The sequence below is a fragment of the Dinoponera quadriceps genome, unplaced genomic scaffold (genome assembly GCF_001313825.1).
Source record: "Dinoponera quadriceps isolate SergipeBrazil2010 unplaced genomic scaffold, ASM131382v1 scaffold192, whole genome shotgun sequence".
NCBI lineage: Eukaryota > Metazoa > Arthropoda > Insecta > Hymenoptera > Formicidae > Dinoponera > Dinoponera quadriceps.
The window spans coordinates 1,483,921-1,499,695 of NW_014554324.1; the positions used below are offsets into that span (position 1 = coordinate 1,483,921).

General features: G+C 39.0%; 3 protein-coding genes across 3 annotated transcripts in view; 1 reads left to right on the forward strand and 2 right to left on the reverse strand.

The window, feature by feature from the left end:
- The first annotated feature begins 701 nt into the window (after window positions 1–701).
- Window positions 702–8,958, forward strand: LOC106746960 (RNA polymerase II subunit A C-terminal domain phosphatase). Its single transcript, XM_014624161.1, has 7 exons — window positions 702–1,160; window positions 1,508–1,811; window positions 1,950–2,194; window positions 2,378–3,194; window positions 3,265–3,432; window positions 7,609–7,915; window positions 8,055–8,958. The coding sequence occupies exons 1-7, from the start codon at window positions 934–936 to the stop codon at window positions 8,357–8,359; spliced, it is 2,373 nt and encodes a 790-aa protein (XP_014479647.1). The 5' UTR covers window positions 702–933; the 3' UTR covers window positions 8,360–8,958.
- A 12-nt stretch (window positions 8,959–8,970) lies between these two features.
- LOC106746968 (28S ribosomal protein S17, mitochondrial) lies at window positions 8,971–10,009 on the reverse strand. The gene is made up of 4 exons (XM_014624176.1): window positions 9,825–10,009; window positions 9,622–9,738; window positions 9,452–9,528; window positions 8,971–9,211 (listed from the first exon to the last, which is right to left on the reverse strand). The coding sequence occupies exons 1-4, from the start codon at window positions 9,948–9,950 to the stop codon at window positions 9,043–9,045; spliced, it is 489 nt and encodes a 162-aa protein (XP_014479662.1). The 5' UTR covers window positions 9,951–10,009; the 3' UTR covers window positions 8,971–9,042.
- A 3,997-nt stretch (window positions 10,010–14,006) lies between these two features.
- Window positions 14,007–15,775, reverse strand: part of LOC106746473 (protein PAT1 homolog 1) — a 6,533-nt gene continuing 4,764 nt past the window's right edge. Inside the window, exon 9 of the mRNA XM_014623098.1 lies at window positions 14,007–14,081. Coding sequence (XP_014478584.1) covers window positions 14,007–14,081 — 75 coding nt within the window. The remainder of the gene's footprint in view (window positions 14,082–15,775) is intronic.

Consider the following 15,775-nt stretch of genomic DNA (forward strand, 5'->3'; position numbering starts at 1 on the left):
TATAAAATTTATATTCTTTTTGATATATATTATATCAGCTCTAATCAGTTGTTTACATGCATTGTCAAAAGACAATCGAATAAAAAGGTTACTATTTAGTACACGTAACAAATAATTAGTGTAAGCGCATAGATACGACACATACGATTATAATTTCTACAGTCCGCGGATAAAAGAATATAACACATTTACCTTGACGAGTTTCGCAGTATATTCTGTATCCAATAGCAAAATGTATCTGCTGAGAATCATTAAGAAACAAATTCTATTGTATATGAGGTATACTGTGAAACACACCAAGGTAAAAGTGTAACTATTATATACTGATTGTCCGATCATTGTCTTAACATAAAATCAAAAACAAATTTATATATCTTAGACTTATCCAAGTACGTATACGTTATTATTTTTAAATACGACACGTATGTAACGTACATTGACACGTGAATGGAAACCTCGATAGACATGAATGTATTCTAGAAAAAATAAAAGCAATTCTTTTTCATAGGAAGATATGAAAAAAAATGCCCATAAACTATGAAAAATATGCTCGTATTTTTTTTTCTGTATAGAGAAGCAAAATCAATCGAGCGGCTAATTTCAATTGACCCTCGATCTCGACGCGCGAGTCATCTGTGCGAGTCGCCCCTCGATTTTTTCTCAGGACGGTGACGCGCATAGGCATCGAACAAAGGGAAGCGAGAAGGGTCACGCCCGCGCGAGTCCTCTCCCTACCTCGAGCGCCTCGCGCATTCCGATCGATGCTGACGCGAACAACGTCACACAGTCGTGTTTACATACGTTGTGCTACCTCGTCTCCCGCGCAAAAAACCCAACGCGACGATTGAGGTTAAGAAACGCTACCTCCTCAGCCGAGAATCACCGGGAACGTTCTGTCGTGGTGTCACGGATGTGCGCGAAACCGCGCTGGTCATGGCAGCAATAGAGGTTGCATTCCCGTCGGACGGGCCGCCCGGCAAAATACTAAAATGGAGAGTACGCTCGGACACAATGGTCGCGGCGGGCCGAGTGTTGTTGATATACCGCAATGCGACGCCGGACATCGAGGATCCCGTGGAGCCTGAGAAGAAGCTGCGGGCCACGAGATTCGGCCGTGTCAAGCAACTTCTGGTCAAGGAGGGCGACGTCGTTCAACCTGGGTACGCGTCATTTCACAGCATCGCATCCCTTCGTCGCGTCGGAGGTTATATACACACATACACACACACATGCGCGTATATTATACATATCGTTCTCCTACCTCTCGATATACATCATTGCGATGATAAACCAGCGAATCAGCGACATTTAATAGTCGCCTTTGGTACTCATAGACCGCTATAGGTGCTGAATATATGCCAGTTCGGATTAATTAATTCTGCGGGTTCGAACGTTCGTCGTTCTTTTCAAAATAGATTTCGCACGGTAGTTCCGGTACAACCCTGCAGGCACATAGCTTCGTACTTGATCCTTGCGATATTTTAATGATATGTTAGTGTCTGTTCAGGCAAGTGATAATCTTATTGGAAGGATGCACGCATCCTACTGTGATGATAGACCTGTGTGCGGAATGTGGGGCGGATCTAAGGGTACAACAAGCCGGGAAGGACGGGAAGGTAGCTGAAGTGTCACAGGCCAGTGTGCCTATGGTGCATAGCATACCGGAGTTGAAAGTGTGTCCGGAATTAGCGGAGAAGATCGGGAAGAAGGACGAGCAGCGTCTCCTGAAGGATCGGAAATTAGTGCTACTCGTGGACCTCGATCAAACGATAGTTCACACGACGAACGATCATATTCCGCCTAATTTGAAAGTACGTGAACGCGTCGGCCACCTGTCGATACGTAAATGTATCAATATTTCGACGATAAATCTATCGTCGATATAGAGAATTCGCGAGAGAGCTGCTTAAAGTGAGCGGATCTCACATCTCCGTTCTCCATTTCCGCAGGACGTTCACCATTTTCAGCTATATGGGCCGAATTCCCCTTGGTATCACACCAGATTAAGACCGAATACCCGGCACTTCCTCTCGGAAATGAGCCACTTATACGAATTGCATATCTGCAGCTTTGGAGCAAGGATCTATGCGCATACTATCGCGTCGCTGTTAGACAAAGATGGGATCCTGTTCTCGCATAGGATACTCTCGAGGGACGAGTGCTTTGATTCAGCATCGAAGACTGCGAATCTCAAGTAAAGATTACAATTGTTTTATATTATTTCGGCCGGATATCTCGCACACGTAGGAAGTAGATCCTTCGTAGATCGAGACGCGAAGTTATCGTTGAATTTTACCGTCTCATAGTCATTGCCGCTCTAAGAGAGCCTCCAGAAGATAAACCGCGTTATTGTAATCTCGCGCATTATTTGTTGCAGAGCATTGTTTCCTTGCGGCGACGACTTAGTATGTATTATAGACGACAGGGAGGACGTGTGGCAAGGTTGCGGCAATCTGGTCCAGGTGAAGCCCTATCATTTTTTCCGTCACACAGGTGACATCAACGCACCGCCGGGATTAGACAAGGTTGACGCGTGGCGCATTCCCGAGCCGGAAAATACGAATGCAAATGAGACGTCTGCAGACTCACAGAACAAGGAGAGCAAGAGCGATGTGTCGAAGTCGTTGAGCGAGTCGTTATCGTCGGACGACGCCTCGACGAAAGAGGCGAAACCCGAAACAGATGAGAACTGTGATAGGCCGGAAGAAGCGAACAACGGAGATACCAAAGTCGACGTCGAAGAGGAAGAAACAGATTCCAAGGCGCAATGTGTCGTTGCCGACGAGGCACAGCCCGGTGATGTGAGTGAGGCGCAATCCGCCGCGGAAGATGAAGCGCAGCTCACGAATAAGGACGATACGACGGATAAGGGAGAAACCGTATCACCCGAGCAGGCGGAGAAGAACAGCAAACAGGAGACGTCGAAGAGCAACGAGAACAACGTGATAGACGAGGATGACGATGATTACCTGTTGTACCTGGAGGATATCCTTCGTAGGATTCACACGGAATTTTATTGCACCCTGGACAAGGGCAACGGCCGGAGATCCTTGCGAGACATAATTCCGCGAGTGCGCTCCCAAGTGCTGAAAGGACTCTGCTTGACTTTCAGCGGCTTGATACCCACTCATCAGAAGCTGCACCAAAGCCGCGCGTACAAAGTCGCGAGAGCGTTCGGAGCGGAAGTGACTCAGGTAAGGAGAATTCATCGCATTCGTTGCCATCTCTTCATCGTGCTTCTCTGAGTAACGTGAAATCGCGCAGGATCTGACGGCGAAGAGCACGCACTTGGTCGCGATTAGAAAAGGCACGGCGAAGGCGAACACGGCCAAGAAAAACGTGAACATAAAAGTCGTGAATCCGGAGTGGTTGTGGACGTGCGCGGAACGATGGGAGCACGTCGACGAGCGTCTGTTCCCCGTCACATCGCAGGTACAAATGCTAATAATTTTATAATGTTAAGGCTTCCGTTTTCACGACGCATCTTGATTAACGAATGCAGTCAAGAGCGAGGGAAGGTATGTGGAAAATTCTTGCGGAATACGTTAAGAGAAAATGCATCCATAACGTGATATTTCCGATCGATTGACCAGATTTGTAAGATGTTCGAAAAATTTTCACTCTGAAATAATAATAGTAACGGTGATATTTCTTTATTGGACACGGAAAAGATCACAAAATGACAGTATTAACGGTTGCGTAGCTGTGAAAAGCGATCGAAACGTGGAGCAAAACGTGAGATACTGTGTATGACTGATTTTACTGATTTTAGTTAAACGTGCATGAGTCAATGTGAAGTAGCAAAACGAAGATTTACACACACGTAAATATCGATATAATTTATATAATAAATCACACTTAAATACTAATACGATCAATAAGGGCCTGGAACTAAAGGTTCAACTCTTAGTTGTGGTACACCTCAATGCAGCGACACGAAAATCATTGAGAGAATCTGGCCAATCGGATCTCAAATAGGCGGGAATTGTAATATTTAACCGCAGTATGAAAAAGCCGCACGGTATTTAGTTGTTCTGCGACGGGGGAACGATAGGAGGCACTGAAGGCGTGTGTCGTGCGACTGTCTTCACCGTGATGATCAGCGTTTTTATGCAAAAGTCTAGCGATGTAAAAAGAAAAATATATTTACGCGCGCAAAGAACGTTATCGAGCGAGACACGGTCGTGTCTCGGCCAAGTGCGAAGCGCACAGATCGAGATCTGCTGGGTATAATTATGCCGCTAGTCATTAGTCGAGCGCAGGCGAGATTTCTGGTTCGACCATAACGACTGAACCGACTCGATCGATTCCTCGAATTTATACTAGACATGGTAAAACGAAAAGATTTCCTAAAGACAGCACACCGGTTCCAGTTAGTAAGTGGAAGCAGCGATTGAACTATTGCGGAAGCCATCGTACGCCCTGCTCGAAGGGAAGCTGTGAGAGCAACTAATCCGTCATACTGTCGTTGATCTCAGCGTCCCGTGTAATCCCTTGTTGACCCTTCGGATGTTCTTCGAGCGGGCCGAACAAATGAAGATCACGAGTTGGATCCGGACTATACGGTGGGTGTTCCAGTACCTCCCAGTGGAATTTACTCAGCAGAGCGTTTGTTTCATCCTGGCCGGACGTAATCTCGTGCAACAAGACAATACCAGAGTTTAACAATCCCGGGCATTTGTTCTTAATCACTTTACGCAGCCGTTGCAGTGTCTGACAATATGCCCGCCCTGTTGACGTTGGACCCGTGCTCGAGAAACTCAATCGGCAATGGTTCACTGGACAGTAACACGACTGGCTGTGTTCGTTGTCACGCCTCCTGGCCAAGAACGTGTAACGTGATGTCAAACGTACCTCATGTTTACGTGACATCGCGCATGCAGCCAACATCAACTTTGCATACCAGTCTCTTTGGTATCATGTCAGAGGTTATTGCGTCAACAGCACGCGTCTTCTTCTTTTCACTTGATCATAATTAGTATCATATAAACGAGACAACGAAGATGACGAATAAACCGCCGATAGAGCTTAAATCAATCCGACTGTTGATAAACAGGCGATATGCGCTCATATTTCCTTATTCCATAAGCAAATCGCAGGCAAAAGTTTTGTACGCGTTGCGATACGCATGCGATTCAGTGATCGCTGGCTCAAACACGAGATAAACATCGCATCTGTGTAATCAAACAGCGATGTAACAAAGGATTGCGAAACTAAGAAGAGCTTTTGAGAGGAGGAAAGTATATGTATGAACGGATAAAGTTTACGAAGGCGAATACAAGCGGCTCTACATTTGACTGCAATGTGGCTTTCGAATGATCACGATGGATCCACGTGTAAACCAAGAATCTTAAGAACAGGAGCAGGTTAAATGACAGAAGAGATAATGCAGAGGTCAAAGGAAGGAGAAAATTAGGGTTGGAGAATAAAAGGGAAAATTAAGGGTTGAACCAGCGATAAGGGTAGGTACAGTCTGTCTAATAAGAATGTGACCGGGCGAACTTCCGTTTGAAAACTGTTACATTAAAAACTGTTGAATGAGCAGGTAGAAAGGCTTTTTCCTTACGACGCGTACAGAGGGTCCCACTGTCTGACTTTCACGACGAAGAACGACATGTTATTTGCAAAATGGTGAAGAATTTTCTGTTCGGAATGGCCTAATCTACAAGTATATAACAGCTGTTGTATCCAGCAACATCAGCATATTGAACTCTGAACCTTGAATCTGTCGCTAGGTAAAAGATTTTTTCGCTCACCTCAATCCGTTTTACATCCTCGCGAAGTTTGTCCCTGTTGGTCTGAGACACTCGGTATAAGTTTTGAGACAGTTCGTCGTTAGTTTTTGTTTTAAATCAGTGTGGAGGAAGCGCATGGAGGTAACTGGTGCGATAAAACAACTCGTTTGAAACCAAAACTAACGACAACTGTCTCAAAGCTTATATTGACCCGATTCTCCCTGTGATCCAATGCGCCTCATTCTATCCTATGAAGAATTTGAATGCCAGGAAAATGGTTAAAATTTACCAGAGAATATTAATAACATCTATCGAAAAAAGTGATTTTAAAATAAAGGTCAGAATTGCCTTCAAGAAGACAACAACTTAAAATAGTCAGGAGTCGTTTTCGCTCCCAATAGAAGAAAGAAAATGTCGAAACACCAGATCTGGTCATCACAATCATCAGATGCAAGTCCTATTGAAAATGTCTGTGTATTAATGAAGATAAAGTTGCATGGAAAAAAAAAATATATATATATATGATGAAACTAATTCGTTCAATATGGCGATCTTTATCTCGAGAGTATGCTGTAAATGGTAATATGGAATAAATTGGTATAATGGAGTATGCGGTAAATATACCTGGAAAATGTCAAATAATAATTGACAATAGCGGCTATTGGATGACTTATTATATTATATATTATGTATTATATTATATGCGAGGTGTTTCAAACCGTTCTCGGTTCCCGCGGTGTGCAGGTAGAATGGATGAAATTGAACAGAAAAGTCGTGTACCATTTTACAAAATTCGCAATAGTTAGCGAGGAAATTAATGATTTTGTCTGAGCTAATGAACGCACAGGAAAGGGTAGGCCGGGCATTGTATGAAGAAAAATCGCTTACTTCTAAAGATCTAATAACGATGGGTATCAACTGATAGCGAGAAGCGCGGTTTCTTTTTGGCGTACATCTCTATGTCACATATCGCTTGCTGTTTGCTGCGTTACTTTGCCTCTAGAAATCAATTGAAGCTCATCATTGCTAGGAGATCTTCAAGAGTAAGCCATTTTTCTTTATACACTGTCTGATCTACTCTTCTTCGTGCATGTATTAGCTCAGACAAAATAATTAATTCTTCATAAACTATTGTGAATTTTGCAAAAATAGCACATAAATTTTCTACACTTGCACACCACGAGAACCGAGAACGATTCGGGACATTCTATATGTATGTATATGTATCATATTATACTATATACTATTAATACAAAAGCATTGTTGTAATACTGATTGTGTAATATATATGTAACTTATTTATTTTTCTGTAATAAATGCTTTAAAAGTAATGTCGGTCACGCTCTTATTAGACAGACTGTAGATTTAGAAGGATTCAAGTGTAGTCCATTAGAAGAAGACCTATTTTGCGATAAGTTCGAGATCAAAATTGAGATTACGACTATCTGACGTAGCCGTATGAACAGAAAATGAGAATGTAAGCGATCAATAAGTAGCCGTAAAATTGACGTGACGAAATCATGCGAAAAGATGAGGCGGAAGAGGAAAGTTTGCACATCATGTTACTTTTACGGTAATTTATTGATCGAGCAAAAGGAGCAGGAGTAGGAACTTTTGAAATATCTTACAAATATATTCAATCGATGTTACAAATGTGTTCAATCATAAATATCATTATATGGGCATGTTCTTTCGTTTCAACGTATTTCGCAAGAATTTTAAACATTCATTTTCTCACTTTTGACGTTACCAAACTAGGCGACTGTGGCGAAGGACCAGGAGCCTTTAAGTCGAATCGCATACGGTTTTATGGTAACATCGCTGTTTGCAACATACACCGTCCTGGCATTAATAATAAATAGAAGCATCGTAGGCTCGTGGATCGAGAGTACCACCGCCACACTGCAGTAGTCCCGAAAGCGTCGAAGAGGTAGAGAGCAATAATAGTGCGGCGAACTCCTTCGCCAACACGATCAATCCATTGATGTCTTTTACTCAAGAGGAGATCGAGTTTATGGATAAGGAGGTGGAAGAGGACATGTTAGAGCAAGACACAATTTTCGATGCGGAAGAGGAAGAGGGAGAAGAAGGTGAAGAAGAAGAAGAAGACATGGACGACGCAGATGAATGTGGCACGAGGATACGTCGTCGCAGTTTTGACTCTGAAGATTCCATGAACGGTGAGTACACATATGAGTGAGTGAGAGAGAGAAAGAGAGAGAGAGAGAGAGAGAGAGAGAGGTGTAAAATATCCAATAATCGTGCAACTTTATAATCGCAAAATCGAACGATTTTTATCTATATGTTATTTTGAAACAGACGAATGGATGTCGGAGAAAAAGAGGCAGAAGATCAAGAACGGAAATTCTGATGAGAGTTCCTCCGAGGATAGAGATGGCAATCGCAACATTCACGATGATGATGATGATGATGATGACGACGACGACGACGACGATGATGATCCCGTGACGCGTTTCAGAAGGGGAGGAGATTTACCGGACGATTTGGATCTAGGAGATAATTCACAGGACTCGATAGACGACTTCGAAGGTGGAGATAATGAGGATGATCGAGAATGGAACGCATTGGGCGCTGCGCTCGAGAGAGAATTTCTCGCCGAGTGATATGCTTGAGAAAAGTGAGAGAAATGCATCGACGTATACACACGTCGTCGGATTATTGGACTGACTAAGAATGTCTTGCATCACTGATAAATTTCAAGTTCGATAACTGAACGGGAAGATATTATTGATGATGTTAAATTATTTATGCACTCTGATACAGTCAGAGAGAAGTGTTATATGAAGGCATTGAATGCGTTTGCTGCCATCTGCTAAGAGTGGATCGAAATGGGCAACGGGAGGAATATGTAAAATTGGAAAAAAAATTCTTTCTATATCGAACCATTGCTCTGTATTAAACTTGCGGATTTTGTACTAGCAAACGAAGTCGCTCTTTCGATTACTTTACGAAAGAGTCATTTGTGGATAGCAATACGAATACGCGGTGAACATTAAATTTTCCCATGCAAAGGAGTCACATTGAGCACCAGTTTTATCATATTATTAAAGAATGAAACTTATTTTCTCTAATGTTTGTAGAGCCGCCATCTGTAATGTTGATAATTATAAGTCATTTTTGTATGGAAAGATACTATACATAAAGGATGTATTATGAAATTGGAAAATAAAAATATACAAAAGAAGTGTAATGTGAAGAAAAGAAAAACAGCACGTAGATTCTACAGAAAAAAGAAATCAAGATTTATTATCATTTACCATTTTCTCAAATACTATACAAAAATATTCTACACTGTATCTGGTTGTGGATCATCTGGATTGTCGTAGTATTTCAGATATACCTTTTTATGGGTAAAGTCACGTATATTTTCTAGCCTTCCTCGTCTTGGTGCCTTTTCATAATCATAAGCTGTCTCTTTTCTGCCATGTAGTTGTACAATCTCATCCAAATCCTCTCTAATATTACAAAAAGATACAAAACATGTTTATGTATATATATATATCGATATCTCAATTTTACAGTTTGGAATTTCTATGGAATGCACTTAAGATACACGGAATGGATTTCTATCTGTGGTTACACACACACATATATATATATATATATATATATATATATATATATATANTTTTTATTCTTGTAATTATTCTTTCGCATTGATTAAATTTTCATAAAATCCTTGGTAAATCACATACCTATATGCAGACTTGACAGTTTTCTTTCCAGTAATTGGATCTGTGATGTCACCTAGAGGATGTATCACCTCGATCACCTGTGTATCAGGAATTTTTGAAGAATCACATTGGCGCAAAATTTATGTCATATCAGAAATCATAAGGATCAAATGGTGTGACATGACGCGTACCTCGTGAGTGATTAGACGTGTCATTTTCGCCGGTAACGCTTTTATCAGGATAATATCACCGGTTTTACATAATTTCTGCGGATCATTGGCATAGACGAACTCGTGTTCTTTGAAGTACTGTTAAACAAAAATGAGACACATAACCTCAACGGCAAGCTACCTAAACGAATCGTGCATAATCGTATGTATTCATAAGTACTGACCATGTGAAAGTAATTGTCGAATTTCAATTGCGGTATCCTCACTTTCGCGGCATTTTGTTTCGACGAAGGTACGCACTTTCCGAGTAAATATCGAAGCGCGACCTTACTCGCTTCTTTACCAGCCATTTTTATACATGCGCGATCATCAGCTGATCGCTTGTGCGTGCATAGGAGCGTTGAGGAGCGCGCCTAATAGCGTCTATTAACACTGATCAGTACTAACGAGTTATTCTATCCTTGTCGTATATCTAATGAGAAACAATGAGAGAGATCAAATAACGCGTTAGCGCTGATAGTGTGCTCTCCGAACGCAGCCTTTATAGCACATTAGAAATCTGCTCTTTTCAATTGGTTACTTCTGTATAAACAATCACTCGGGAATCCACGAGTCATATATAACGATATCGTCAACAATTATATCGTTATTATATAAATATATTTATATTTATTTTCCACATTCTTCTTTCTTTTTTCCCTCAAGGTCTAAGTATATAGTTGTAAGCGCCAGAAATATAAAAGATGCGGAACGGAGAAAAAGAACGGAGCTTTCTAAGATATATTAACGAGTGTATCCCCGGGATGAAAAAGATCATGTATGAAATTTGCTCATATATGACTATATATAATTATATATGTCCACAGCGAAAAAATACTATTGTTTACAAATTATATGTAAATACAATCGAAATAAACGCTTCTGGCTACTTGTGTGCTTCTGACAGCACATGATATTGACATTTAATTAAATGACGTAACATCATTTTTTTTTTTCGTACAGCCATATATGATCATATTTGTAACCACATGGGCAAAATTCACATATGATTTTATGTAATTATATATAATCATACATAATCATTTTCTCCCGGGTCGTTCATTTTACTATCTCAAATATTGCAACTGTTCGAGCATTTTGCATATTTCATATCTCATGGATTTACAATAAATTAACGAACCACATAACGAAAATAACGAAATTGACCAATCATCAACGTAACGATTGACTAATCACAAAAGTTCTATTTCTTACGGCTACACTTTCTGTATTACCTAGTAATCCTCTATTTTCTTCTCTCTTCCATCAAGCGTGTCAAATATGTGTCTATCTTATTTCAAACGCAGAAAATGCAGTTTAGTGCATCTATAAAGAATAGAACTCTTGTGATTGGTCGGTCATTAGATCGAGAGTATCGTAACTTCGATAGTCGAGAGCGCAATGGCGGCGCGGCAGTTCGGATTTGTGAAGTCGCTCCGTATATGCTGCTATTTCGGTTTGTAGGAGGCGAGCCTCGGGTGCGAATTACTGCCGTTGGTAGTGCCGAGACCAATTTATGTGCGTTTGTCGTAGAGAAACATCCTACAACAGTCGTCAACCGTAGATATCTCGTCTAAAACGGGTAATCAGCAGCGCCGAGTACATGTGTAATGGCGGCTCGAAGTTCGAATCCTCAGATCGCCGTACTTTACGATTTTAACCCGCCGAGCGCAAATCTCGCGCGCGAATTATCGTCGGGAATACCGAAGGTGAATACCACGCATTTATCACGGCGCGATATTACGAAAAAATCGCCGAGAAAATTGCAACCGTCGTGAGATTCACAGTTCGGTTCACTAATGATAAAATAATATAAAAGACCATTGGATTTCACGTATACAAGAAAATTTCGATATCTGATCATTTCCAGTCGATAAATTTGTTGGCAAACTTGCGTCAAATCAGCGTAAATGATAAGTGCGAAAACTGCAATTTCGCAAATATTTCATATACTTCAATGTAGGTTGTGTACGAATCGATAAAGCATTGACGGACACTCGTAAATTATAAAATTATGTCTTACCCAGATATCCGGTAAATAATTTTTCATATATAATCATGTATAAAATCATATAGAAATCTAAAGTTATGCATAATTCCTTTATAAATTTATATATAAGTTCAAGGTTTAAGAATCAAAATTCAATATACTAATGTCTGTCGTTAGATACAGCAATTGTCATATACTTGTAGATTAGACTCTTTGGAACAAAAAAGTCTTTCACCATTTTGCAAAGAACACGCAAATTTTTGAGTTATTAATTAAAAAAGCCTCTATACATGGCCATTTTTAACCATTGATAATTCGAAATTTTGCGTGTTGTTTGCAAAATGAACTTTTCTGTTCGGCTTCATCCATTTTACTTGCACACCACGGAAACCAAGATTAGTTTGGGTACCCTATATATGTTAATATATGAAAATATTTTGCACCGGGATTCATATCAGATGGTTAAAAATGGTCGGTAATGCCATTCTTGTTAATTATCTCCTTCCGTATAAAAATTTGCCCAGAGCTGAGGGTTTTTAATATTACCTCATCGGTGAGTCCATAACGGGTCTCGACGCGAATTTGACGAGCCGTATCTGTACTTTCTGCGATTCCGTCTCGCCGGAGACGAATTTCGCGTGTGATGTTTCACCGTGTGAGCGTTCTGTGTGCCGAAAGTAAGTTCCGGGTGTTTATTCGTGGCATCAAACAACCGAAAATGAATGTCCTGCGAAACGGATCGTCAGCAGTGTCGAGTAAAATATTGCGTGAGCTACGGCAGTCGGCGGTTTGAAATTCAAATCGTTGCGTCCTACATTTTCGAGATTCGCCGAGGGAAAGTTGATAAGTGCGAGATAACAAAGAGCATAAAAAATATTTAAATCGAATTTAAATCGGACATAAGAAGCGATCGTCGAAATGTTAGGAGTGCACTTGGTTTGGAACCATGCCCTGAAAATAGGATGGAAAATATCGCCGTGCCCTGTAGAATGAGTTTATAGAAACAATACTGACAAATCTTATATAGGATGCAAAACATTTATTTAAGACTTTGATTTCAAATTAGGTCAATTCTGTACATACACAACAGCTACAGATATATCTTCGAATTGTATCATCAATTTACAATCAATTTTCTCTTATTCTTTTTTTCCCTTGTTCAATGTACAGGTATATATCACTGAGTACGCAATCGATATAATATAGATGATAAACTATGTAGGATCTTCAAGTTAATTCAACGACCACGATTTTTAGCGCTCCGTTACATCTGTTTCGTATTTAAACGTAATGAACATAGCATCTCTATAAAAATATATCTTTAATCAAAAATTGAACGCACAATTTTCGTTTTAACCGCCTTAACTACTTTACAAGAAGACATAGTATGTTGTTTTCCATCAGCAGAAATTCCCATCTTAACGACGGTGATAAGAAACGGAATATAGAACATCACTCGTTACAATGTGTGATACCGTTTGTATCCATATACGTCGAAACAAACATGTGTACTTGGTTATTGCTAAAGTATGCGGATCCTAAATAGAATCCTCTCGTCGCTATACACGAATAAATTTCGTTCTATGTCTCTATGTTGTATGCTACCATGAATTTTTGGTACAACTATAGTGCATTAGCAACACCAACGTAACATCGAACTTTCGCAACAACTGACGCTGACCATCGAATCATGAAGTCAAATCATGAAGGAGAAATAAGAAAAAGACTGTAAAAACAACACGTCAGTTATTGCGACGAACATGAATGACGATGGATAAAAACGCGTCTTCTACGTCTTTTATGTAATTCGAAGGGGCGATAAGAGCATTATTTTACCAAATATATGCGTATATATATATATATATTTTTTTTAGTAGCTCTTAAGAAAATATTATAATTATTTTAATAATTCGCTTATTTTTCGCCCTTATATTGTTAACATATGAATTGTTAGGGCGAAATTCAAGCGTCCGGCATAAAATCAAAACTAATCTAAGTTTACAATCGTTTCCCTTAATCATAAAATTATTTAAAATTTCTTACGCGTGAGCGCTCGAAACAACTTACAAACACGCCGTGTGTGAGTGTGTATGTATGTGTATAACCTACAACTAAGTTTATTTTCCCAAAAGAGCGAGAGCCCAGTTACGTAGTAAGAAGAATGTATTGTAACTCTTGGGCTCTTTAACATGCATCATTATCTACGAACTAACAGGCATCTGACAGGCTCGCGGCACATAATCAATCGTCTATGCCTTAGATCTTTAGCGTTGCTTATGTAGAAACATAGAATTCATTTCTCTTTATCAGTTTACTACGTGATAATGAGAGTACCAATTAGCAAATCTTTTTAGCTGTACATGAGTGATCACAAGTATTAATTTACGAGTACTCGTTTGGTTTGCCTTTCGTTCAATATCATGTGATCCACGTAACGTCCATAGGAATAATCCTATAATAGTAAAATTAATAGCAGAAATAGACAAAACCACCCTTTTTTAGCGTGTGCTCCTTAAATCGAACTAATCGCATTGAAAATGACATACGTGCTTTATATTACAACATGATTTTTGTCAAAACACGCATTGATAAATGTGGCAAACAAAATTGCAATGTTACAGAGTTTTATTTAATGTCTCAATAGTGAAACTTTGACGTTACATATTGCCGTAAAATAAAAACGTTAAAATAACAGCTTAAGTTTCCAAACTTGTATTCAAACTATATTAAATCCACATTTGTCGAAAATTGCAAGTTTCATGTCGTAAGACGGTATAAAGCTTGCACGTATAAGGTTTATGAACACGAAATACAATCAACTCTGTCAATGTGTGATCGATTTAATATGGTTTAGAAATATTCAATTCTGTTTTACGCGAATAAAATTAATATTGCGATGCGATACTCCATGACTTCAGTAATCTTTCATTTACAAAACGCCTGTGTAACTCAAAAAATATCACTCAAATTAATGACACAATCACTCTATATCAAGACTACAAACTAATAACAAGATAAACCTCTTTCCTAACTTCAAAATGTTTTTTTGCAAAGTGCCATTAATATTATAATGTTATGCGACATGGCAGAAACTGAAACATTTCTGCATTTGATTACAAAATGTAGTCCAGTCGTTCGCGCGTCAATATCAATTCTATGTACAAGCTAGAAGTACGAAATAAGATCGTAGTTTAAATTGCGATAGAAAGTAATTACCTTATTTAGTATTCTAAAGGCCATGTCGTCATATACTTTAGATCTTCTCAAATTCTTATGATACTGCAAGCGCGCTTTACGATTATTGGAAATCCTTTATTTCCGTTTCATTACATGGTCATCACAAAGTTATGCCTTGACCTAACAACAGTAACTATTGGAGAGGAAAAAAAAAACCGCACTCCCCCTAAACTGTCGAGACTGTAATGTCTTTTACAACTAGATTAAGCATCATGTTATCACATGCTTCTGATTTCCAACCAATAGGAATTTAATTTCGCTACATAATGTATAATACAAACGTTATAAAAAGACTATTACAGTTTTGCCGCTGATATACTAACTTATGCAATAACTGCATATTCTCGTCTCTGTAATTACATTTCAACAGTGCAGTGTAAATGATTATCTGTCGTTATTTCCAAAATATAAGTCATCTGTACATTAATAGCAAGTCTATTTTTTCCTTTTCTTTTTTTTAGCCTTATTAATTTTATTCAGAATGATGCGTATGCAATAACAACGTACATATTTGTTTCTTATTTTTATATAAACACAAGTGAAAACATACACATCCCATGCATTATGTTATGTGAATACGATCGTAGAATATACACAAAACTGACTTAAAAAAAATACACTTAAGGACACACGAGAGAAATATTATTTTCAATATATTTACAATTTTATCATTGCATTTGTTGATATGATCAAAATTAAAAGAAAGAATTCTTTATGAATAAATAATAACTAAATAAATTTGATGTGTCATATGATCAATAATTTATTGTGAATAAGAGAAAATATTTCTGCACTTCATTCTTTTTGAGATAAATTTACAGAAGAAGTTATTAACGCTCGTGTAAGATTATCCCAGAAAAGATACGGTGTGCAAATAGTTTTGTTCTATACATTCTAGAATGATCATCT